At 39.2% G+C, this 25530-nt stretch overlaps 1 protein-coding gene across 1 annotated transcript in view; it reads left to right on the top strand.

Annotated features, from left to right (window-relative positions):
• rsrc1 (arginine/serine-rich coiled-coil 1) overlaps positions 1-25530 on the top strand; it is a 272809-nt gene that overhangs the window by 94562 nt on the left and 152717 nt on the right. Inside the window, exon 9 of the mRNA XM_055645333.1 lies at positions 5198-5234. Within this exon, the coding sequence (XP_055501308.1) occupies positions 5198-5234 (37 nt within the window). The remainder of the gene's footprint in view (positions 1-5197; positions 5235-25530) is intronic.

The following is a 25530-nucleotide window of genomic DNA, read 5'->3' as shown; positions in this document are numbered from 1 at the left end:
AATGTTAGAGACATCAGCCAAACCTTAGGCTAACCAAAATCAACTGTTTGGAAAATCATTAAGAAGAAAGCAGGCCTCTCTGTTGCGTTGAAGCGGGTCCTGGCTTTTACAACCTTGTTAGCCCGGAGACTGATTTTGCTTAACTGGAGGCTTACCTGTCCCCCGACACACGCCCGCTGGATCAAGGAGGTGCTCTACAACTTAAAGTTTGAAAAACTTAGGTTCTCTCTCAAAGGCTCTACCAAGACATTCCTAGATACATGGAACCCTTTCCTGGAACTTGTTAACTCTCTTAACTTGTTTCCGGACTCAGAAGAGGACTGAGTGCCCTCTATCACTGTTCTGTCTTATTGCAGCTGCTATCCCTTCAACCCCTCCTCCCTCCCCACACTTTTTCTTTTCTTTCATTTTGTTTATCTTATCGTATTTGTGTGGATGTGTACGTATGTGAGTGTTGTTTGTCCCCGGGTGGCGAGGGTGGGTAAGGGTAAGGGTTTTGAGTGTCGTTTAAATACTGTTGTACAATTATGTCCTGACTATCACTGCCTGTTATCATTATATGTATGCAAATTGCTGTTAAATTCAAAATTCAAATAAAAATATTTAAATTAAGAAGAAAGAGAGCACTGGTGAGCTTACTAATTGCAAAGGGACTGGCAGGCCAAGGAAGACTTCCATAGCTGATGACAATAATTCTCTATATAATAAAGAAACATCCCCAAACACCTGTCTGACAGATCAGAACCACTCTTCAGGAGTAAGGTCTGGATTTGTCAATGAGCAGTCAGCAGAAGACTTAATGAACAGAAATACAGAGGCTACACTGCAAGATGCAAACCACTGGTTAGCCACAAAAACAGGATGGCCAGGTTACAGTTTGCCAAGAAGTACTTAAAAGAGCAACCACAGTTCTGCAAAATGGTCTTGTGGACCAATGAGACGAAGATTAACTTATATCAGAATGATGGCAAGAGCAAAGTGTAGTGGAGAGAAGGAACTGCCCAAGATCCAAAGCATACCACCTCATCGGTGAAACATGGTGGTGTTGGGTGTTATGGCCTGGGCATGTATGGCTGCTGAAGGTACTGGCTCCCTTCATTGATGATACAACTGCTGATGGTGGTAGCATAATGAATTCTGAAGTGTATAGACACATCCTATCTACTCATGTTCATACTAATGACTCAAAACTCATTGGCCGGCGTTATATTCTACAGCAAGGCAATGATCTCAAACATAATGCTAAAGCAACAAATAATTTTTTCAAAGCTAAGAAATAGTCAATTCGTGAGTGGCCAAGTCAACTAGAGAGAGAGAGGGAGCGAGGGAGGGAGAGACAAAGATGGAGGGTGCGAAAGGGGGAGGGAGGGAGAGTGGGAGGGAGAGAGAGCAGAGACTGAGACACATGAGAGCAGGTTGAAAAAACAAAGATAATGAAAGCTGTTGGAGGCAACGAAAGTGCTTTGCATAACACTCTACAAGTGAGTAACAGAATCAGGCAGCTAAGGTGTAGTTACATAGATCTGTTTTGCCTTTTTCTTTGTGTTGTTAACGTGTGCCCGCAAAAAATTTTTATAATTGTATTCTCAGGAATATTTGAAAATTAACAGGAAATTCCTTCAAATTCCAGGGTAATATTTGGGATTATAGTATTTCAGGAAAAAGAGTGTTGAGGAACTGCTTCCAACTGGGATTGCCTACAAAAATGAAGAAAAGGTACTGGACATTTCAGTTTTTCAGGCAGCACCTCCATAGAATAAGGTCTGTGATTTGAGAGTAATGTATCGGGTCTGAAGGGGGTTCTGACCTGAAACGATTTACTCGACTCCTGCTGCTAAAATGGCCCAGTACTTTTATGTCTTTTAAAAACAAAAAATATCCAGTGCAAAGTAAAACTTTTGAAAAAATACAGATTTGGCCGGTTTGGTCTTAATTCATCTTAAGCTTTTCTTCTGTGCCCATTACGCAGGTAACCAGATCCCTGATATTGGTGTAATAAACATTTTCTACACATATATCTGAATGGCTGGTGTTAGTTGTATGGAGAACTTGCCAATGCTGGCCAATGAATTGTAACTGATTGGAAAAGCCTTTAACAGTGAAGCAAAAATGCACACATTTACATCACAACATCCTGCCAGGTCATTTTAGTTTTAAAAGCGCTTCCCGCCCATTAATGTTATTGCAATGTTAAAATAGTAGCATGTTCTCTGGAAAGTTGCTTACCCTAAAATGAAGAAATTGATCGGAAACATTGGGCATTTTCATTGAGGGTTACCAGTATCATTCAGTCATCTGCCTTTAATTGTCGATGTGGATTTTCTGTATCCGCAAGCACATTAAGATGGCACGAAAAATGATCCCATGACTTGCTTCAAATATCGTCATCTTAGATCGGAGATGTTTGGGACGGGAACCCACAAACGCATGCGAAATTGCGACACTGACGTGTGCATGGTGGATGCGAACAAGCTGAGAAGCGAGGATCGAGGGAATGATGACGCAACAAGGTTAGAAATTATATTTTTAATAGGGATTAAAAATGCAAAGAATGGCTTCCACATCATCAAATGGTGCTAAAAGCAGGAAGCAGCAGTATACAAAGAGATAGCAATGAATGCACTGTCAAGTAAGGTGTGTAGAAGACATGTCAATTGGTAGCAAAGTTATGCATTCTTGTACTCTTACATGGGTATAACCCCACATAAAAAAACAAAAAAAAATTTTCAGCAAAATGGCACCACAAAAAATACTGATTTCCTCAGCAAAATACTGATTTTCAGGTACTAGAATACTGAAATGCTCTGACTAAACTTGGCAGCTCAGCCAAAGAGATTATCCATCTCAGTTTTCTCCTCTGATCCCTGTCACCATACAGATTTGGACAATCACAATGATCATCAATAACCTTTTTTTTTTCTTCTTTTTTTTTTGCATTAATCCTATGTTAATTAATTTTATAATTGTATTCTCTCCATATTCCCATTAACTCTTTTCCAGGTTCTACTGCTTTCTTGCACACCATGGGTAATATTTGACATAGTTATAGTAATTCCCAAAAGAGTGAAAGCAAGGAACTGCTTCCAACTAGGATGCTGCCTTACAAAAATGAACAAAAAGTACTGGAGTATTTCAGCGGGTCAGGCAGCATCTCCAGAGAACACGGATAGGTGATCTTTTGGATCGGGTCTAAAGAAGGGTTCTGACCTGAAACGTCATTAATCCATGTTCTCTGGAGATGTTGCCTGACTCACTGACTTACCCCAGTACTTTTATGTCTTTATAAAATTCATAAAATATCCAGTACTGAAGTATAACTTTTGAAAGTCAACATTTGGCCGATTTGGTCTTAATTCATCTTAAGATTTTCTTCTCTTAACCATTTTATTGAGGCAAAATGTATCCCTGATATTGGTGTAATAAACATCTTTCTACACATATAGTCTGAATGGCTGGTGTTAGTTGTGTGGAGGAGAACTTGCCAATGCTGGCCAATGAATTGTAACTGATTGGAAAAGCCTTTAACAGTGAAGCAAAAATATCTCACATTTACATCACAACATCCCCAAATCAACTTAGAACCAATGAAGTGCTTCCAAGACAGAGTTGTTGTTACAATATTGGAATACAGGAGAAATGTTGCATACAACCAAGTTGCTTGCATGGGAATGAAGAAATGACAGATTGTTAACATTGGGCATTGACATCGAGTGGTTACCAGGGCACAGTAATTCATCTGGCCTTTAAATATTATTGTGGGATCTTCTGTATCCCAAGTTGGCATAAGGGGTCCCCTAATCATTCACCTCAATCTTGCATTCAAATATCGTCATGTTACGTACTGAGATGTTTGGGACGAGAACCCACAAACCTGAGAAATTGCGACAGCTGAGCCAGTGCTCATCCGATAACAAACAAGCTGAGAAGCTTGTGGGTTTCCCTTCCAAATGATGGTTGTAAAAGGTAGCAATAATTATATTTTTATAATTGGGGATTGGGGGCACATAGAATAAATACATAGAATTTAGAATAAGAAGAGAAGATGTTTTAAAAATTAAGAAAAGCTATAAAGAGAGTAAAAAGGAATCTTGCTGTTTGGAACAAAACTATTTACAGGTGCAGTTATATCCATACTGAAATGGGGAATAAATTACATTAAATAATGTACAATGACCATTGATACTGACCTTTAACTTAACTTTCTTAACTTTAATATAGTTATTTTGGAGTTCATGAAATCAGTTTGTCTTCCAAAATTCAGCAAATTATTAAATTTTGGATACATGCTTGAATTTGATTGGTTTTCCTTCTACTTGTGATCAGATATTGTGAAGGCACTTTTATGCCAATCAAAAAAGGGCCACCCAGTCTAATCCCTCCTTTGTAATTTAGTCCACAACCCTTCAGTGTGTGATTCTTTAGGTTAGCTTGCAAGTACTTTTTAAATGTGATGAGTGTTTCTGCTCTAACATCCTTTAAAGCCATGGCTTCCAGATTCATGCACCTTGTTGAAATAGCTTTTCCCCAAAGCAAATTTTTTCCTAGTCATCCACTAATTGCTTCGAATTTGCACCCTCTGATTTTTGAACGCTCAATGAAGAGAAATAGGTTCTCTATATAGCTTTAAGTGGAGAAGGGCAAAGTTTAAAGGAGATGTGCAGGGCAAGTTTCATTTTTAAATCGAGGGTGGAGAGTCTCTGGAACATGTGGCTGCAGTGGCATTCAAGAGACTTTTTGATAGGCACATGGATTGGCAGGGAATAGTTGACAGATAAGACAATGGTCTTGGCATCATGTTTGGCACAGATATTGTGGGCCAGAGGGCCTGCTTGCACTGTTTGACCTATGTATGCATTTTGATATCTAAATCATGGTTTCAAACCCTTTAGAATATATGTTTTATGTAAGTTATCAAATGGTATAACACTTAATGCATGATATTTGCATTTAAATCCCAAATTGCCTTATCATTTGATGGGAATACTTTTAAAACTTACAATTTTAATTTCAAGTCTTATAGCAAAATATGGATATGATTTTCTTATAATAATGTCATTAATCCCTATTATTAGTATTTTGTTGACTGCCTTGTTCAATGGGTTGAATTTAAGGTCAACTCGTGCTAACTTGGATATTGGCATGAGCTTTGGCTGTCTTGAGCTGCTGATATTTAGGAAATATTTTTGTTCTTTTGCAGGAATCCTGGAAACATCAAATTAGCATTAGAACATCTGGTAAGTTTCATGATTATCTGTTCAATACTTGCATCATCTTTTGATATCTGTATTCTAAATGAACACTTTTGAGCAAGCTTTGAATGCCTAGCACTGAAAGTAGACAATTTCCCAAAGGAGCAGCCTTACTTTTCTTCTGTGCAAGGCACGCGCACTTCCATTTATCTCTGTATTCCAAGGGAATTAATTTTTTTTGTTATAAATTAGATCTTTTTGATGTAAAGATGAAATAAAGTACACTGAAACCCATAATGTAGAAGGGAACGTGTGGATGTAGAGAAGATGAATATATATTTTGTATTTTGTCCCTTACAGAACGGAAATTAGTACTGGATCTTTTGCAGTTACAACAGCCTAGATGAATATATATTTAAAACTACTTTAGTATTATAATATATTTAACCATTAATATTCCATGGTGTAGTAGGTAATTTCTGACTGCATTTGTTTGGAAATGGGAATATGTGTAAAAATGCCCATGAGTTTATTTTTAAACAGTGCAATGATTTAAGCATTGCTCCGGAGCTGATGCCCATATCCAAGGAGTGAGAAACAACATTGCTAATCTTTTGCCTTAATTCATATAAATTATGTGTAACTGTTCTATTTTTATGCTTACAAGAGCAGCAAAATATTGGCATTTTAGGAAATTTGGATCACTTTTTTCATTAAGCATCATTATTTTTAAATTTAGAATCCTAAATTTTGAATCAAAGAGCTAATTTGAATTGACCCATCCAGACTGCTGACTGACAGAAGATGGTTGTTTTGTGAATGAGTGGATTACACAAGTTCACAAGTTATAGGAGTAGAATTAGGCTATTTGGCTGATTGAGTCTACTCCTCCACACGATCATGGCTGATCTCTGCCTCCTAATCCCATTTCCCTGCCTTCTCCTCATAACACCCATTCTAATCAAAAATGTGTATCTCTGCCTTAAAAACATTCTCTGACTTGGCCTGCACAGCCCTCTGTGGCAATGAGTTCCACAGATTAATAACCCGTTGACTAAAGTTCCTCCTCACCTCCTTTCTAAAAGAGTGCCCTTTAATTCTGAGGCTATGACTGAGTCCTAGACTCTCCCACCAGTGGAAACATCCTTTCCACATCCACTCTATCCATGCCTTTCATTGTTCTGTCAGTTTCAATGAGGTCCCCCCTCAACCTTCTAAAATCCAGCGAGTAGGCCACTTAAACCCTGTCAAACCCTCATCATAAGCTAACCCACTCGCTCCTGGAATCAATCTTGTAATTATTGCGGAATAGTCCTCCATGCCTCGCGATTATTCAGTCATGGAATTAGACAACAAATTAAGTGCTCCCCTTGCCTCACAGACACCATGATTTAAAGTTTAAATTTCAATCTAGAGATTTAAACACATAATCTAGGCTATTGTGCAGAATCAATCACAATCAATCACAATAATACTTTATTAGCCAACTATGTTTTGCAACACACGAGGAATTTCATTTGTCAAGTCAGTCATACAAATAAAAAGCAACGGAACACACAAAATACATTTTAACATAAGCATCCACCACAGTGACTCCTCCACATTCCTCACTGTGATGGAAGGTGAAAAAAAGTTTAAATCTCTTCCCTTAGCTCTCCCGAGGTCGGGGTCCTCGAGCCCTTTGTTGACGGGACGATCTTGACTCCCGTAGCCGGCGGCGTTTGGGCCCGCCGAGTCGGGGCGATCAGCTCCTGCATCGAGGGATGTGAGCTCCCCTGCACTGGCGATCGGATCCTGGGTCGGGACTGGTCGAACATTCCGCGACGTTGGAGCTTCCCGACTAGGCCTCTCCTAAGACTGCTTGCTCGTGATGGTAAAGTCCGCAGGCTGTGGTTGGAGCGATCCCAGGCAAGGGATCGACTCCGATATTTAGTCCACGCCCGCGGTGGGGCTCAAGGTCAGTCCGAGGAGGCCTCCAGCTCCATCGATGGTAGGCCGCAGAGCGACTGGAGATGCGATGCGGAAAATAATCGCATCACTGGCAAGGTAAGAAACTGAAAAAAAAGTTTCCCCCGACCCCCATTTAAACAAACCGGAGAACATTTACACAAACTTTTAACACACACTAAAACATTTTAAAAAAAGACAAAAGAACAGCCAGACTGGTGGCGGGGCTACGAATCGTGCGGCGCCCCTGGTGGTTTATCAAGGAACTAGTATATCCCTGGATGGTTGAAGTTCCCATCACAGGAGTTGGCAAAATGGCTTACATTTTCAGTCAACAGCATTAAATCTGTTGGTTTATTTCATGGTTGCAATGCATCTGCCATGTGTAAATTGCTTATTGTGGTTTATTTCCATAACAGCAGTGATAATACTTCAGTCAGTAGAATGTTTGAATGTACGAATGGCACCGTGAATTTTTTTATTACTTTAAGGTGTCTGCCTTTGAACTGTGAGGCTAAATTAATTTAAAGGGTATTGGCCGTTAGCTGTACAGGGTTCCCACTATACACAGGAACCAACTGTACAGAGCTGAGTATCACCCGCAAATAATGTTCTTGCATGAGTTTAGCTCGGTCATGGAGCGGTTAGCCCTTTTCCAGTTACGTGTGAAAATTAATTCAGATTGCTGAAGTTAGGTAGAAATTTAGCTGCTCATCATTCCCCCAGAGGGAAAAATAAAGTCTGTTTTTTTTCTCGCAGTAACAAATATTTGTTCTAGGAATTTATTAAATGGCCTTTATTAAAATCTGACAATGTGCACATTAACCACATGCTTTTTTCGATTTCAAATCTCAAATTGTGGAGTACAGAGGCAAATAAATAAATGATGGGTCTTTGTCCCAAACATTATGGGGGGGCACTGTATATTTGGTCAACCAATCCTCCTTGTTTTTCAATCCCGAGATATCTTAGCAGAATAGCATTCTTTTTCTTTTCTTCCATTCTTTGAATATCTCAAACACTGAAAATTTGCTTCTTTGGCTGCCTCTTTCAAAGGAAGGGATTTGGTATCTGTTTGGTTTACCTGTGTCTTTAATAATCGACACATCACTACCTTCTTGCCTTCCATATTTCCCTTGTGCCTTAGTAAATGAAGTGCTGGCTGATACGAGTTTAGCATTCCTTCTGATGTGTACAGGCTGTCCCTGGGCAATGAACACATTCCATTTTTGCAGACATACATAAGTTGATTTTGTCTGCAAGTCAAAACATACACAAACATCACTCAAAACGATGACCGAACCTCCCCAGTATTGTAATGAATGGCAGCAAAAGCACACAAGACCGATAAGAAAGAACAGTTACTGAAAGTGGATAGAGAGAGGAAACGTGTTCTGCTGTTTGTAGGAACGTACATGTATACTTATGTCAGACTTGTGTATTTTGTAACATTATGGGAGTTTGCTCGAATCCACCAGTCAGGTGCTTGTAACTCAGGAACACCATTTAATTAGTTGGTTTGATCTAAGATCTATTGCTATTGTTGCCATAACAATTATGTTGATTCCGAGTTCCTCATTTACCCTTCTCATCTTTCCCATCTGACATGGTTCTTCTACTTTTCATTGCTTCAGTCAACCCAATTGCTCTGTTTGCAGGGATCGGGAAGCAAATTGTTTTTGCTTACTTCATTACTAATTACATGCGGATCTAATTAGATATTTTTGTTAAACTTAAGGTTTTTGTGACCAGATGGATATAGATTCCAAAATTCTCAAGAGACCCTTTCTATCTTTGTAATTTATCTTCACTCTTTCATGATTTAATATAATTAATGCTCCAACTATATCTTTTGCCACTTCATTACCATGAGCTCACATGGCTCATGTTGTGCTCAGAAGTAATTTACTGTACAGCTCGGGAGTTTCATGATTAAGAGTAATAGACAAATGGGATTGAACTTGCTCAAAATTGAGTTTCTTGCTGAGACGGATGAAATGGGGAAGTGTTCTGTCCACAGAGCTGAGAATACAATTTGTTGTAGAAAATGCAAGTCAATCTCGTGTGCATTTGCGCATGGAAACCAAGTATATATTTCAGATGTATGGGAAATGGGATGAAATTAAGGATGCCCGAAAACGGTTTTAACTGAAGAAGTTGAAGACAATCGCATAAATAACTTTAAAAATGAGTCGGGCAGGTACTTGTGAATTGCAGGCAAATTGTGTAATGAAGCATCTGTACCCTTTCTTAGAGTCAGCTCAGGCACGATGGGCAGAATAGCCACGTGTTGTAAATTTCCATGATGAATTGTTTCTAATGATTAGTGAATTTTGTATGTGAATGTGTTCGACTTTATACCTTACAGGTATGAATTCATCAGGAACATTAAAATGTTATTTTTTTCTATTGAACAAATTGAATAAAAAGTGTTGGACATACACAAACGAAAAATCCAGTTGTATTTTGTAAGCTTGTTGATGGGTTTTCAAGCTGCCTTTTAAATTGTCCGTTCTTTCTGCAGCTGGACATTGTAAATGTTTTTATTAGATGAATACTAAACCATTGAACATCATTAAAGAAAGTATTTTACTGGGACTTGAATATAATGTGATGCACAGGTTTGGTCAAATGATGTCTGGTTTATTCCTTCATTTTTGCATGTTCTCTAATTTTTTGTGATAACCTAATCAAGGTTGGGAATTCATTTTGTGGTGAAGGTACACAAAAATGCTGGAGAAAAATGCTGAAGGAAATAGGCAAAGTTTCGGGCCGAAACCGTTCTTCAGACGTGGTGAACCAAGAATATGGAAGTATCCGTTTTTTACCCTGCTAGACGATTATAGTGCAGTTTAGTGTAGTTTGGTTGAGAAATGCAACGTGGAAACAAGCCTAAACCGCGCAACCAATGATCACATAAACACGTTCTATACTACAGATTAGGGACAATTTACAGTAGCCAATTAATCTACAAACCTGCACGTCTTTGGAATGTGGGAGGAAGCCAGAGTACCCTGAGAAAAGCCACATTCTACCTGATAGAATGTGCAAACTCTGTACAAACAGCACCCATGGTCAGGATTGAACCCGGGTTTCTGGAGTTGCAAGGCCACAACTCTTCCTCTGTGCCACTGTGTCACCTGGTGTATGAGTTTGCTGTACCTGTGTATTGCTTTGAAACATTTTTTTAAAATAGGTAGATTCCTGAAGAAGCAGCTTCTCTGAGCTTCTTAAATTTCCCATGGTTTAAGATAAACATCACTGTCAAACTGATAATCCTCTGCGGTGCTGAGATGAATGCTCAATGTGTGCTGATTGTTTGCATTGATAATTTAGGCGATGTGCTTTCCTTTATGAAATTATTTAGTGCAGTCCCAAAAGTGCCAAATGTCAGTGAAGAATGGGCGTAGGTAGCGCAGCGGTAGAGTCGCTGCCTTGTAGTGCCGAAGACCTGGTTTCGATCTTGACCACAGGAGCTGTCTGTCCGTTCTCCCCGTGATCACGTGGGTTTTCTCCGAGATCTTCGGTTTCCTCCCACACTCCAAAGACATACAGGTTTGTAGGTAAATTGGCCTGGTAGAAGTGTAAATTGTCCCTAGTGTAGTGTGTGTAGAATAGTGTCAATGTGCAGGGATTGCTGGTCAGCACTGTCTTGGTGGGCCGAAGGGCCTGTTTTCCTTCGTGCTGTATCTCTAAACTAAACAAAATTAAAATTGTGTGAATGTATAGGTTGTGGACGCCTGTTAAACGAGCTAACAAATAATTTACTGCGAACATAAGAAAGAACTAATCTTTAATAAAATGGTCGGTGCATCTGGAAAAGTTGGCTGAATTTAGCAGCTTCAAAGGATGCAAGAAATTAAGGAACTCCCAACACCCGATAGTTAGATGTATAAGGGACTAAAGAAGATAACATTCTGAAGCCAAAGGTTCACTCATTTGTGAAGTAGTGAATATTCATTGAAAGAAAGGCAGTGTTCAGCATTTGCCTGTATTATTGTTGCGGGAAAGCACATCAGCTTTACATTCAGATTGCGTAAGGCAATCAGATTCCAATTTTAAAGGTGTAATCAATGAATGCTTCTTGGTTCTTCGAAACTAATAATTTATAATTGTGGCATGGGGCAATGCCGTCAGTTTTCCATGCTGCAAAGGCTTCTTATTTCTAAACGGAAGCATGATAGCATGATAACAAATAGGCAGAAATAGCCTCTGTAGTATGGATTTTAAATTCTGCCATGATACAATGCTACAAAATCGTGTAAGAATTTATGATTCTCCCATCATATGTGATGCACGCATATTCCCAATATGTTTAGGTGGATATTACAATTGGTAATGCCTCTTGATGTTGTTGTGACTGAACTGAATCACTGGAGCTACTGAAGCTGGTAGATACAATGGTCTTTATTTATCACGACAAGCAAATAATGTTTCTTGGTGACCCTCCCTGTCAAATCTCCCCAAAATGTAGTTTTTATATTCTTAAAGAACAAAGCAGGGATTCAATACAATTTCAGTAGCCACAATAACATCGTTTACTTCAACCATATGAAGCTGACAAATTGTTCCATTGAGTTACATACTTATAATTGGAGCAAACTGTTACGGGCAAAACACCACTGGATGTTCAAACACCCATGCTGAGACAATATAATTCACATAGATGGTTGAAAAGCTTCAGAGGACAAGGAACCCAGATACCTGAAATTAGTGTTGACTGTGAGGGCTGACATTTCAGATACACAAATATCCCAATTATTGATGGGCAGAGCAAATATGCCTATGACCATGTTTGATGTGCTAAGTGATAAAATAAATCTGGTCTGGAAGCTACCTTGATCTCAGTCGCAATGGTGCAAAATAGCATAAACTGGTTGTTTGATGCCTGGTTTGACGGAGGCCAATTAACGTAGCCTCGTGTTTGCCTGATGCATTCAGAACATCTTGCAATCATGTCCCTTTACAGTCCATATCTCCTGATCAGCCAGACTCTTGCTGTGGGTCAGTGCTCTGTGGACAGTACCCTTTATATTGCTGTTCTTTCAATTTCAAATCTGATTACTGCTTTGCTGTTTACATTAGAACAGGTTTTCCTGAAGACTGATTCTCGTTTGAAATGATGTCTGCTATATCCACCTAATTCGATAACTCCCCATATCATCCCTACAGTGTAGAACGATGGGAGCAATATTTTGTCTTTTTTTGAGCTGCTGAAAGAACCACTTTGATAGTTAATGTGTTTCACAAAGAATGCATGGTCTGGGAAGTATAGTATGTTCTCCCCTTCACTTACTTAACTATATGGTCAGCCAAATTTTTTTTTCAAATTTAAAACAATGCATTGTTGACATTTCTAAAACGGGGAAGCTTGGCTTTTAATCTACTACAGGAATGTATTTGTGCTCAGGGGTAATATCCCATGTTGCTCATTGTGAACCAAGATGAAAATACACAGGATATGTTTCTCTCAATGACATACCGTGAATGCCTCTTATGTCCCTCCCGATGTCATGTCTTCCATAGATTTTTTTAAAATACGTGTTTATTTTATTAGAAGCAATTGTACAAGAATAAAGCAATCAGCATGAGAGTGATACAATTTTCGTACAGCTTCATGTTTATCATTTTATAAATTGATACATAAATCGAAAAAAAGAGAAAAAAGGAAAGAATGAAGAAAGAGAAGAAAGATGCAAAAGAGAGGGAAGAAAAGACCCCTGAATTACCAAAGAAGTGCAAGAAGAAAAAAAGGGAAAGGAGAGAAAAAAAACCCCAGAGATATGCCCCTCTGTCCCTCCCCCCCCCCCCCCCCCCCCCCCCATCCCAAACATCGGTCTTCAATAGACGAGCGTAAACCTTTGCAGGTCAGATTACCTCAAACTATGTGAATGTGTTTAATAAAACAGCATTACTGCCATTGAAAGAACAGAGGGAACCTCAAACTCCGCAGGTTTCAAGGAAATATGGGACAGAATAAAGCGTAAACGGAGACTCATGACATGCACTGAGTGCCAATGCTGCAGAAATCCTCCAGTAGTATAAAAATACATCGATGAATTAAAGAGGGAAGTTCGGAAAACAGATTTGGTGCATGAAAAGATGCACCAAAAGTATTTCACCTTTGGCCCCTCAGCGTTCTGCCAGAGATAGCTGACATATGTTGTATTATTTGTTTCATTTGAATGGAGTTGTTGACATAGATTGGGAAGATTTCTGGAGAAAAAAAATCTTGATTTCTACCTTTTAATTGATTCCAAGTACTTATGGATCATTGAAGTTAATGTATTCCTTTTACCCTATTAAGTAACTGATTTAAACAGTTTTTCAGCATATCTTATTGTCAGTTGTGTTTGAAGGTTGGCTTCTCAGGTTATGCAGCCTGAGGCTTCGTCACCGTTTGTAGACCCCCCCCCCCGCTTTAATGGATGATCTCAGTAGGCAGATCTTGGATACACAGCTGCAGAAACTAAGGGCGGTGACAGGAATGGTGTGGGAAGTGTGTGAGCTTGGGTGGTAACATCATGGCAACACTCTTAAAAAGTTCATTCCATATATAAAGGGACAGAGGATAACAAAGTGAAAAGTAGGAATGATTCAAAACTTAAATGACAGCCGAGGCAAGAAGATGGAAGATGTACAAAGTTTAAAAAGAAAATTCATATTTGTCTTTGCAGAAGAAATGGATGGTAAACACCACCAACTTCAAACCTGGGATCAATGAATCATTTGTGAAATGTTCTTGAAGATTGTGAATTTTACAATAACAATCCCTCATCAAATTGGATCTTGATGGATTAATTCATCTTTGGTAACCATCATTAAATGGGTGCAGGAGTGTTGGCTGCATGTTGCACCTCGTTCCCATATATTCTATTCCATTGACTTAATTGAAACAAAACGTTAGCAGATGAATGTGTTCAAGAAGGAACTGCAGATGCTGGAAGATCGAAGGTACACAAAAATGCTGGAGAAACTCAGCGGGTGCAGATGAATACTTACTACACCCAATGGTCGCTAGTACTAAATGTACGAGACTGAGGTCAAATGTTTTAACATCACATTTGCCTCTCCAAATGAATTGCATGAGATTCATCCCATTTCCTGTGGTGAATAATGGAGAATAATGGTTGATGGTTTTAAAGAATACAGAGCATTCAATAAAACACCACTATTCTTCTGCCAACAGTTATCTGTGGTCATGTTATCAGAGTATGTGTTTGCAGCTCTGTGTGCAGCTAGATAAGTAATTAGAAGCCAAAAATAATGGAAAATTTTAAAACAAATTTAATGCTTGATGACTGAAGGGAAGCAACAATTCTTTAATGCATTGGAAAGTCTCAAAAGTACAATCTACCGTTTCATGACTTATGAATTGGAAATTAAGATACTCGGGGTTGTTGTGAGTTGCAGGGCACCATTCCCATAAGATTGGATGAGGCAGGAGAAGGTTTGATGCCAAATTTGTTAATAGTGTAGTTATTCTGTTGTATAGTTACCTTTAGAGCATCTGTGACATCTGTCCATGTCCTATTTCAGTCAGTCCCACTAAAAGTCTAAAATGCTGTGACTGAATGAAGATATGTTGCTTTAAAATCCTCATACCATCTGGCAAGATCTTAATTAAACACATAACTGGCAAATCTGGGTGCTGGCTTTCATATGTTAGTTGTGAGCAAGAACATTAGCAAATGTTAGTTGTGAGCAAGAACATTTGCAAAGTTTGCTTGCAATCTCTTGAGACTGATACAACAAAGAAATTTTGATTTAAATTTGTTTTCTCTTGAATTGTTACCTTCCCTGTTTGCTTTTTCAGATCTTAGTATATTTTTACATTTTAACTTAGTAAAAAAGTTATTTTATGCAATATATCAAAACATGTTTATCATTAGCTTCAAAAAGATCTCATTGTGGTACTGGGAAAGTTCAAGTTGTTTCTCATAAATATGAAACCATGAACATACAGATCACGGTTGTAATTTTTTTTGTTATCGCCATCTGTCAAAGTCATACATTCAGTTGTGCAATCCTTCTAGATCAACATTCTTTCTTCTCAGGAGTTGCATTTTGCATGTTCTTCTGCAGCTATGCATTTTAATTATATTTTGATTTTGTTTTCACTCTGTTTTTCTCCTCTTCCTGTTCAGTTCTGTTTATTTGATTTTCCTATTGTTAAAGCAGTAGGGGTGGTGTGAGGTATGGGTCTTCGACGGATAGTCAATATCGATCCCAGCCGGTTATAAATTTCCCTATGACCAGCATAAGCCATATTTTAAATGGCATTTTCTATCATTTCCCACATCCATCTGTATCAGGTCAAACCAACTTGTTTGTAAATTTGGTGTAAATTTGTAACTTCTACATTCAATGCAATATCTCTTCATTGGTCATCCATATGCTTCTGTTATATTCATGCTTAAATACCACAATGTTGGCATCTACTTCATCATTTTTTGCTTCTGAGGTTTAGCCTAAACATGGGACTGCTCGTGTACCACTATCAATCCGTTTAGTCATTTCTCTTCATCTTCACTGATTTTTGCGTGATGTCTGTCTTCCGGTGCCTCAGTTTAATTTGAAACCTCAATGAGCTCTCAACAGCCTATGACTGCAACCTCCACCACATACAGTGCCCTCCATAATGTTTGGGACAAAGACCCATCATTCATTTATGTGCCTCTGTACTCCACAATTTGAGATTTGTAATAGAAAAAAATCACATGTGGTTAAAGTGCACATTGTCAGATTATAATAAATTTTATACAATTTGGTTTCACCATGTTGAAATTACAGCTGTGTTTATACATCGTCTCCACATTTGAGGGCACCATAATGTTTGGGACACATGGCTTCACATGCGTCTGTAATTGCTCACGTGTGTTTAATTGTCTCCTTAACACAGGTATAAGAGAGCTCTCAACACCTAGTCCTTCCTCCAGTCTTTCCATCACCTTTGGAAACTTTTATTGCTGTTTATCAACATGAGGACCAAAGTTGTGCCAATGAAAGTCAAAGAAGCCATTTTGAGGCTGAGAAACAAGAATAAAACTGTTAGAGACATCAGCCAAACCTTAGACTTACCAAAATCAACTGTTTGGAACATCATTAAGAAGAAAGAGAACACCGTTGAGCTTGCTATTTGCAAAAGGACTGGCAGGACAAAGCAGACCTCCACAGCTGATGACAGAAGAATTCTCTCTTTAAAAAAGAAAAACACCATACACCTGTCCGACAGATCAGAAGCACCCTTCAGATGTGGATTTGTCAATGACCACTATCCGCAGAAGACTTCATGAACAGAAATATAGAGGCTACACTGCAAGATGTAAACCACTGGTTAGCCACAAAAACAGCGTAGCCAGGTTGCAGTTTGCCAAGAAGTACTTAAAAGAGCAACCACAGTTCTTGAAAAAGGTCTTGTGGACAGATGAGACGAAGATTAACTTATAACAGAGTGATGGCAAGAGCAAAGTATGGAGGAGAGAAGGAACTGCCCAAGATCCAAAGCATACCACCTCATCTGTGAAACACGGTGGTGGTGGTGGGGATGTTATGGCCTGGGTAAGTATGGCTACTGAAGGTACTGGCTCACTTATCTTCATTGATGATGCAACTGCTGATGTAGCATAATGAATTCTGAAGTGTATAGACACGTCCTATCTGCTCAAGTTCAAACAAATGCCTCAAAACTCATTGGCTGGTGGTTCATTCTGCAGCAAGACAATGATGCCAAACATACTGCTAAAGCAACAAAGGAGTTTTTCAAAGCTAAAAAATGGTCAATTCTTGAGTGGCCGCTAATCACCCGATCTGAATCGGGCCTGGCAGAGCATCACCAGAGAAGACACCCAGCAACTGGTGATGTCCATGAATCGCAGACTTCAAGCAGTCATTGCATGCAAAGGATATGCAACAAAATACTAAACATGACTACTTTCATTTACATGACATTGCTGTGTCCGAAACATTATGCTGCCCTGAAATGGGGGGACTATGTGTAAACACTGCTGCAATTTCTACATGGTGAAACCAAAATGTGTAAAAATGGCCTTTATTAAAATCTGACAATGTGCACTTTAACCACATGTGATTTTTTTCTATCACACATCGCAAATTGTGGAGTACAGAGGCAAATAAATAAATGATGGGGCTTTGTCCCAAACATTATGCACCCCCACCACTTTATCTACCAAAGCAACCTACTTGACTCGAAGCTTTTGTGAATTCCATGACATTTATTAATTTCTCATTTATGACAGGAAACCTTCAGCTGCCCAAGTTTCAAATTCTCTCAATAATCTCTGCTTCTGTTCTACTCTTGCTTACTATCAAAGCTTTCCAAATTCCATTGCATGGCCAAGCTTTCAGTGAAGATTCTAATGCAATCTATAATTAAGGACTGCACATTTGGAGACATTTAAACTGGATAGGGACAATGAACAGAAAAGCAGATAAAGGGCAATGGAGGCCAATACTTAGGGTATTTTTAAAGCAGAAATTGATAGATTATTGATGAACAAGGGTGCCAAACATTACAGGGTGCCAGCATTAAATGGGGTTGAGAGGGAAAAGTAGATCAGCCATGAAGGGCCTAATTCTGCTCTTATGATCTTTTGGCCAACTCTTTATCCCTTTCCACAAACACAACCTGACCTGCGGTTAGTTTCAGGCAGTTTTTGTTTTATTATTATAGACAGGCTGTTACTATAGAACATAATTGATTTTTTTTTAGGAATTAATTACAATAGGTGACTGGGAGATACCAATGGATGTAGTTATGTAAACTTCGGAAAGCATTCAATAGATTTCCATTAAAGAAGTTCTTAGAATGAAGATGTGTGCATTTGAAGGAAACCTATTAACACTAGTTACGGACGAGAGGTCAAGATGAGTTTTATCAATTTATTTTGACAGGATAGGTAGAAGGATTTATCTGTTAAGGCATCATCAATAACGGATGTAATAAAACCAGAGGCAGAGAAATCAAGATTGAAGTTGGGAAGCATCTCTTCACTCAAAGAGTTGTAGAATTTGAAAGCATCAAGCACCCAACAAAATGTTACTAAACTGAGGTGCACAAGTATATATTTCTGTCAGTATAGAGAAATTAGAGAAGCAATATGGGTGAATGGAGTTAGGAGACAACGCTGCCAAGATTTCATTGCAGAGCTGGGCAGATTCAAGGGGCTTCTTTGCTCAAATAAATGTCTGGAAATTGCGTACTTTTTCTTGCGTGTATTACACATGGATGGGATCTTATCAACATTAGATTATGGTGGTGATCATTTCTGGGTGGAATCATTGTAATTGGGCCAGGCAGTCGCTAATGTGAAATCGAAATAGAAAATGTTGCAAATACTCAGCAGGTCGGGCTACGCTTTTGGGAAGAGAAGCAGAGTTAAAATATCCAGAGAAAGACCCTTTTTTATTATGATTTTTTTGTTTTTTGTTTTTTTTTTTGTTAATGATACTGCCTGTAAGGAAAATTCATTTCGTTGTCTCAAATTGACAATGACAATAAATTTGAATACAATACAAATTCTTCTGACAAAGAATTTTCAACCTGTTATATCAATTATTTTGTTCTTCCCACAAATGCAGCCTGACCTGCAGAGTATTTCCAACATTTTCTGTTTTTTATTTGGTTTTCTCTTACAAATGTGATTGACTTTATTGCAGCTGACCTTTCCCAGCATGTGTTTATGTTCAGAAGTTCTAGGAGCTGAAATGCCCATCAAGTCTACTCCGTCATTCCTTCATGGCTAATCTACCTTTCCCCCTCAACCGCGTTCACCCCATAACTCCTGACACCCTTACTAATCAAGAATCTAATCATTTTGTCCAACACAAGTATGTGTCGATACCTGCCTTCTCTCCATACCCTCCCTCCCCCTCTCCTCCCCCCCTCTTCCCACATCTAACTCCCTCCCCTAAATCTCCACCCCGTGAACCCCCCCCCCAACTACCCTCCCCCACAGAGAGTTCCCCCCTCTTCATCTCTCTCTCTCTTGCTTTCCCTCAACCGCGTTCACCCCAGGGAGGGGGTACCTGCAGCCCTACCCAGGTCGTAGAGCAGAATCCTCCCGATCTAGGCTGCGGCCTGCGTGCACACAGAGTAGGCCCGTCGATCCGAGGTGTTTTCAGCGCGGAGGGCCGGGCGATCGTGCCTTCCACGAGTGTAAGCCCACCCACCCGCGTGGCAGACGATCGGACAGAGGAGACGGAGAGGAGGTCGTCCCCTGTGACGGCCAACACGGCCATTTTTCCACTGCGCTTGTCCGTGCCCACCCTGCGATAACCACCATGTTCTCTCTCTCTTGCTTTCTCTGCCACGGGGAGAGGGTAGAGAGGGAGGGGGTAGAAGCAGCACCTACCCAGGTGCACCAGAGCGCACTCGCAGTTCGTGGAAAACAGTGGGGCTACGCGTTGAAAATTCTGAGCAGCATGCCACGAGGAGCAGAGGCATTGTGACGTCATCCAGCTCGCTTCAGCACGTTAGATTTTAAAAAGATGGTAAAAACTCGGGAAATAATAAATCAAATTTCAGATGAGGGAATTTTTGAGATCATGAGGTAAATCTCTACCGGAATATGTAAAAATGTCACCGTTACTGCGTCGGGTTTTCGAGGAGATGTGAATCAAAGCAAAAGTTCAAGCAAGCAAGCAAGCAAACCCACAAGTAAACATCCAAGATCAGAGTCTTAATATAATATAGATTACGTGCTCCCTTGGTTTTGACAGCTCAGGATAATAGAAACTGCATCACTGGTGGTCCTTTCACAGTTGGCAACCTTTTGTACAATTCACAACAACTGCAAGTTGTGATTGTTGGCCCTTTGATCATCCTGTACTTAGTGGCATGAGGCTGCTCACAGATTGCCAGCGCACTGTCGCAAGGGGAGACACAGCCAGGCACACAGGAGATGTGTTCTGCCTTCCCTGCCTATTCCCTCACCTCCCTGCCAACCTTCTACGTAACTGTTCTGGGGAGAGTACATCCGTTTGATGTTCTTCCTTCTGATCGGAATGACAGCACTGTGGCAATTGTGAGATTGTTGAGCAGATCTCTAAGTGAATTGTGCAGGTTCCATTTCACCAGCATGTTCAGTGTGCAAACTGCACAGAGAACATTTTCTAATCAATGTTTTGCTAAAATTCCTGGCGAGGCATCCAGTTGTCTGTAAGCACTTTCCATAGTATATACATTATTTAATATCTCAGGTGAGAGTGAAATGTTACTTCTGGACGCGAAAATTTGATTTTAACATATCACAATATGGAATTACATTTGATACTTCAGCATCTTTATAAAAAAAATAATGTCAATGCCTATACAATTATATCACAATTAAATATGTAGTATTTGTTGAGTTTAGTAAGTTTTGTACATTTTTTGCAGTTCATTTGATAACATGCCTACCTTTTGTACATTATTCATGGTGATATATTTATTGAATAATGTTGAGCTGCAAAATTCATCTTTTAAATTAATACATGGTGTCTCAGCAATGTAATTGATTTATTGTCCTCCCAACAAGGTGAACACATGGTTAGCTACCACGTGAGATGTTTATGTAGTCTTTTTCAATGAGGGAACAAAATACCTTTGGTGTGACCTTGCCATATTCGGCATTATATTCAGATTTCCTTTGTCTCTCACGATGGCTATTTCCATTCTCTTCAATCTTCCTGTACACTGTACATATTTCCCTGAGAGTGACGTTGCAGGCAGTTAGTGTGGTGAAGAAAGCTTTTGGCATGCTTGCCTTTAGAAATTAGGGAATTGGCTATAGTAATTGGGATGTTATGATCCAGTTGTACAAGGCATTGGTGAAGTATTGTGTTCAATTTTGCTCACTCTGCCTATGGGAAGGATGCCATTCAGCTGGAAAGCGTGCAGAGAAGATTTTGTGGGATGTTGTCATTTTGGTCAGGCTGCGGCACTATTCATTGGAGCAGGAGGCTGAGAGGTGTATAAATTCATGAGGAATAGATAGAGTCTTCCCCCCAGAGTAGAGGAACCGAGAACAGGATGGCATAGATTTAAGGTGCGCAGGGAAAGATTTCATAGGAATCTGGGGCAACTTTTTCACAGAGGGGTAGTGAGAATATAAAACAAACTGCCAGTGGAAGTAGTTGAGGCAGGTATAATAATACCATCTAAAATACATTTGACCAGGCTCATTGATAGGAAAGGTTGAAAGAGATATGTGCCAAACGTGGATAGGTGGGAGAAGCTTAGATTGGGTATCTCGGTCGGTGTGGAAGAGTCGGGCCAAGAAACTGTTTCCATGCTATATGACTCTTTGATCTGTACCAGCATTGATGTATCTTGGGGTCCATCGCTCCTTGAAAGTGGCAGCACAAGGAGGTAAAATTGTAAAAGCTTGTGGTATGCCTGCCGTCATCAGTCGGGCATTGAGTATAAGAATCAGGACGTCATGTTGCAGCTTTATAAAACATAGATTGGGCTACATTTGGTGTATTTTGTACAGTTCTGGTCGTCCCCTTTACAGGAAGGATGCAAGGGGCAAGGGGTCACCAGGGAAATGTATGGGAAAACTGATAGAAGTATATATATTTATGCAAATCATAGATAAGGTAGACAGTCGGAAACCATCTTACCTGGGTTGAAATGTCAAAGTGGAGAGCATAACCTTTAGGTCCGAGTGGCAAAATATGAAGGAGATGGGAGAGGCAGATGGGAGAGCGGTGGATGCCTGGAACACGCTGCCAGGGTGGTGGTGGAGGCAGATATGATACAAGCATTTAAGAGGCTTTTAGATAAGCACGGATATGCAGAGATCGTAAGGATATGGAGGAGATTAATTTAACGTTATTATGTTCAGCACATACTTTATGGGCTGAAGGGCCAGTTCCTGTGCTGGACTGTTCTATGTTCTGTGTTATGAAAATTGATAGCTATTTCTCCGACGCAATTGTACCAAATTCTTGTGCTACATTTAGAGTAGTTGGTGCTTACAGCATACAATGCAATTTTGGTTTCTATGTATTTAGCAGTAAAAGGGAACCTTGAGTTTTAAATTGCAGCAATTGACCAACCTAAGCATATCATTCAAGAATTACTTCTCTAGGACGATATTTAAAATATATTGGTGCATAGTTTTTTTCATCTATGAAGGTGGCTAGGTGTGGTCTTGCCAAAGGTTGTGATGTTTCCTTGCCAAAGGTTGATGACATTGTGATGACTGAAGTGATATTTCCTTGCCAACGATTGATGCCAAATTTGGTAAAAAATGGTATAGAAAATGTTCAATGACCATTTGGTGGTTGGAAAATATTCCTGACTGAGCCCGTCAATCCCTGCTGAATTTTGTGGCCTTGTTGCCATGGCCATCCCACAGAATGGAGTGACCCATGAGTGATAAGCAAGTTTTCCCAAAAAGTAAGTGGTTAGTTTGATTTTCCATGATTTAATTTTAATATTAAAATGTATAAAGTGAAGCTAAGTGCTTAGCTGGAGACAAAGACCTCCCCCCCCCAATGGGGCACTGTCTCTTGCCCAGAGCAGAGGACTCGAGGACCAGAGGACATTGGATCAAGGTGAAGGGGAAAAGATTTAATAGGAATCTGAGGGGTAACTTTTTCACACAACGTGTGACGGGTGTATGGAACAAGCTGCCAGAGGAGGTAGTTGAGACTGGGACTGTCCCAACGTTTAAGAAACAGTTAGACAGGTACATGGATATGATAGGTTTGGAGGGATATGGGCCAAACACAGGCAGGTGGGACTAGTGTAGCTGGGACATATTTTAACTCCCCTTGTTGCATTCACATACAGACCTTTCGCCATATTGATAGCATCTGACCTCCAGCATGTTCTGTACTGCTGGCCATGGAAGTCAGAAGGATGTTGTACTGTAACGGCAGTTCTCTTCCAAATATCCGACAAAAAGTATGTTTCATTCCACAACAAATGGATCCGAATCTCGCAGACCCTACTAATCAATGCAAAGTTGTCTGGATGAAATACCACATAAGATGTGATTTTCATTCTTTTTCATCCTCCTGTGGATGGGTTGAATTTTAAATTTGGAATTATGTACATTTTTGACAAATGTTGTTATCTAATATATATTTTCTACGCTTGCATGACGGATAGGTTCAGATGTTCACTGCCGTATTAATTCCTAATGACGGATTGTCTATCTATCTACACTTATTGGCATAAAATTAAACCTTTGCTACTTTATAAATAAAAATGCCAATCAGGCATACCGTTCTCATTTGCAGCCATGATATGTTCATGGCTTCAGTAATTTGATCGTGGCTGATGAAAAGCTGACAAGATTTCCACAGTGCCCCATTAGATAAAAGCTGCGTGAAACCATGGGTTAATCTGCAAACAGATTTCCATGCTTATTTCTCTAATGATTTCATCATATTTGATGTACCAGGCAGCATAACCATTTCAGCAGCAGCGCCGTGCTCTGGTTTGATCTCTTCCCTCATTTAATGATGTAGTAATTTAGCTGACCTTTGACTGGTTGCATATCTATTCATAATTGTGTGTCATTCTGATGGGGAAATTACTTTAGAGAAACCAAAGTATTCAGCCTGCTTTCCAAGTCAAAAAATTACAAAAGAAATATTTCATTAATTTTCAAATGATGATATTACATTTAGTGCCTCGGCCTCATGCATCAAAATATGAAAAATGCTCAGTTACTGTATGTGCTTAATCTTAATGGTATCTGTGGATGTCAAGGGCATGGAGGAAATTAAATCGGAAAGTGCAGATAGACCTAAGACGATATTATCTACTGATGATTGCAGTTTTGATAGGTATTTTAGTGGATTTCATTTCGCAGAATGGTAGATGATGAGTTGGGCACCAGATTTTCTCATTTTTCTTCTACATGATTTATGTGAATTCTGTATGAAACTTTTTACAGAAGCACAGTTACTGGAGATGAGAGCTAAATTAATGCACTAGGTTTCCATCTCTGCTTCATGCACAAATGTCAGGGCACAATCACAGAACTGTCCACATCATTATTCAGAGTTGTTTACATTTAAAATATGTAATGGAATATGTTCAGCATAATAAGTGGAAATAAAAGTTTTACAAACATTTTTAAAGGTCATGAAGTTGGAGAAATGGTGCATAGCTCCTGAAATATCATTGACGCAATATAAATGATTGTATTATAGATCTATTCACCTTTAAAGGAGCATTGGAATCAACTGTTCCACCATTTTCACATTGTAGGTGCTAAAGCATTTTCCCCTGGTGTATTAGCATATGAAAAATAGGAAGACATTTTGCTGAAAGAGAACATTTAAAGATGTATAATAACACCAGAGAAATATATTTTGTCAGGAAAAGGCTAAAACAAACATGAGCCTATTTCATGGAGTTTTGAAGAGGCTGGCACAAGTTCTATTCCCAATAATGGACTTTATTCTGATTATGATAATTAATAATATTTTCATTTGGAATAATTGCAGGATTTTTTAGTTTGCATTCTCATTCTAAATGGTGCCTTATTTTACATCTTCATTTTACTCAAGTATTACATGTAAACAACTGCGTACCTAGAAGGTATAAAGGGGAATGAAGATATGACTTTCAAACTATATCTTATTACTAATTTAAGTGGCCTTTAAGATGCATAAAGAATATTATTTTAAGATGTGATTATGTTAATACGTATGATTGGATGTACTGAACAAGTCACGCCCAGAAAATGGCTACGATGACTGAGATGAAATCACCCAGAAATGTTGAATGATTGTCAATGAATGTGGCATACAGAAACATTAGAGATACTACGTTAGCGTCAATTTTAGTTTAAGAATGAACAATCTGAATAATATAACAACTACGATTAATAGACAAAAACAATGACACAAAAACAGTCAGCTGGAGAGGCAGCATCTGTAGAAAGATAAATGGAATTACATTTCAGATTGTAGACCCTTCATGTAAATATAAGAAAGCAAAATTAGTTCTGAAGGATTGGAGAAGAAATGGGAATTTCTCTAAGGCCAGGTTTGCCATTATTTCCCAATCCAATTTCCAGGAAAATGCTGCAAATTGGAGTCCCCTGCTAATTCCATCCATGGTCCAACATCAGAGTGCAATTGGAGATTTTTTGTAAATAGCAGCCAGCATTCACATGGGAGTCCTCATCTTTGTGCTCTCCATTGGAGAATTGGCAACGTTTCCCTGTTAAATCTGGCTCAGCGACTCATGAGCAGCAACAAACAAGCCTTGCATGTGTCTGGATTCTTTTTTATCAGAAAACCCAAAAGTACTTAACAATCTGTTACTTTTGAATGTACTTGTAGTTGTAGACAAATGGGCATTTGCATGGATCCTGCAGCAGTGTTTTGTGTATACACAGTATGTCAAAAGATTGTTTGCACT

The sequence above is a fragment of the Leucoraja erinacea genome, chromosome 14 (assembly GCF_028641065.1).
Source record: "Leucoraja erinacea ecotype New England chromosome 14, Leri_hhj_1, whole genome shotgun sequence".
Lineage (NCBI taxonomy): Eukaryota > Metazoa > Chordata > Chondrichthyes > Rajiformes > Rajidae > Leucoraja > Leucoraja erinaceus.
The sequence above is the reverse complement of the archived record's forward strand: the minus strand, read 5'-3'. Positions and strand labels throughout refer to the sequence as shown.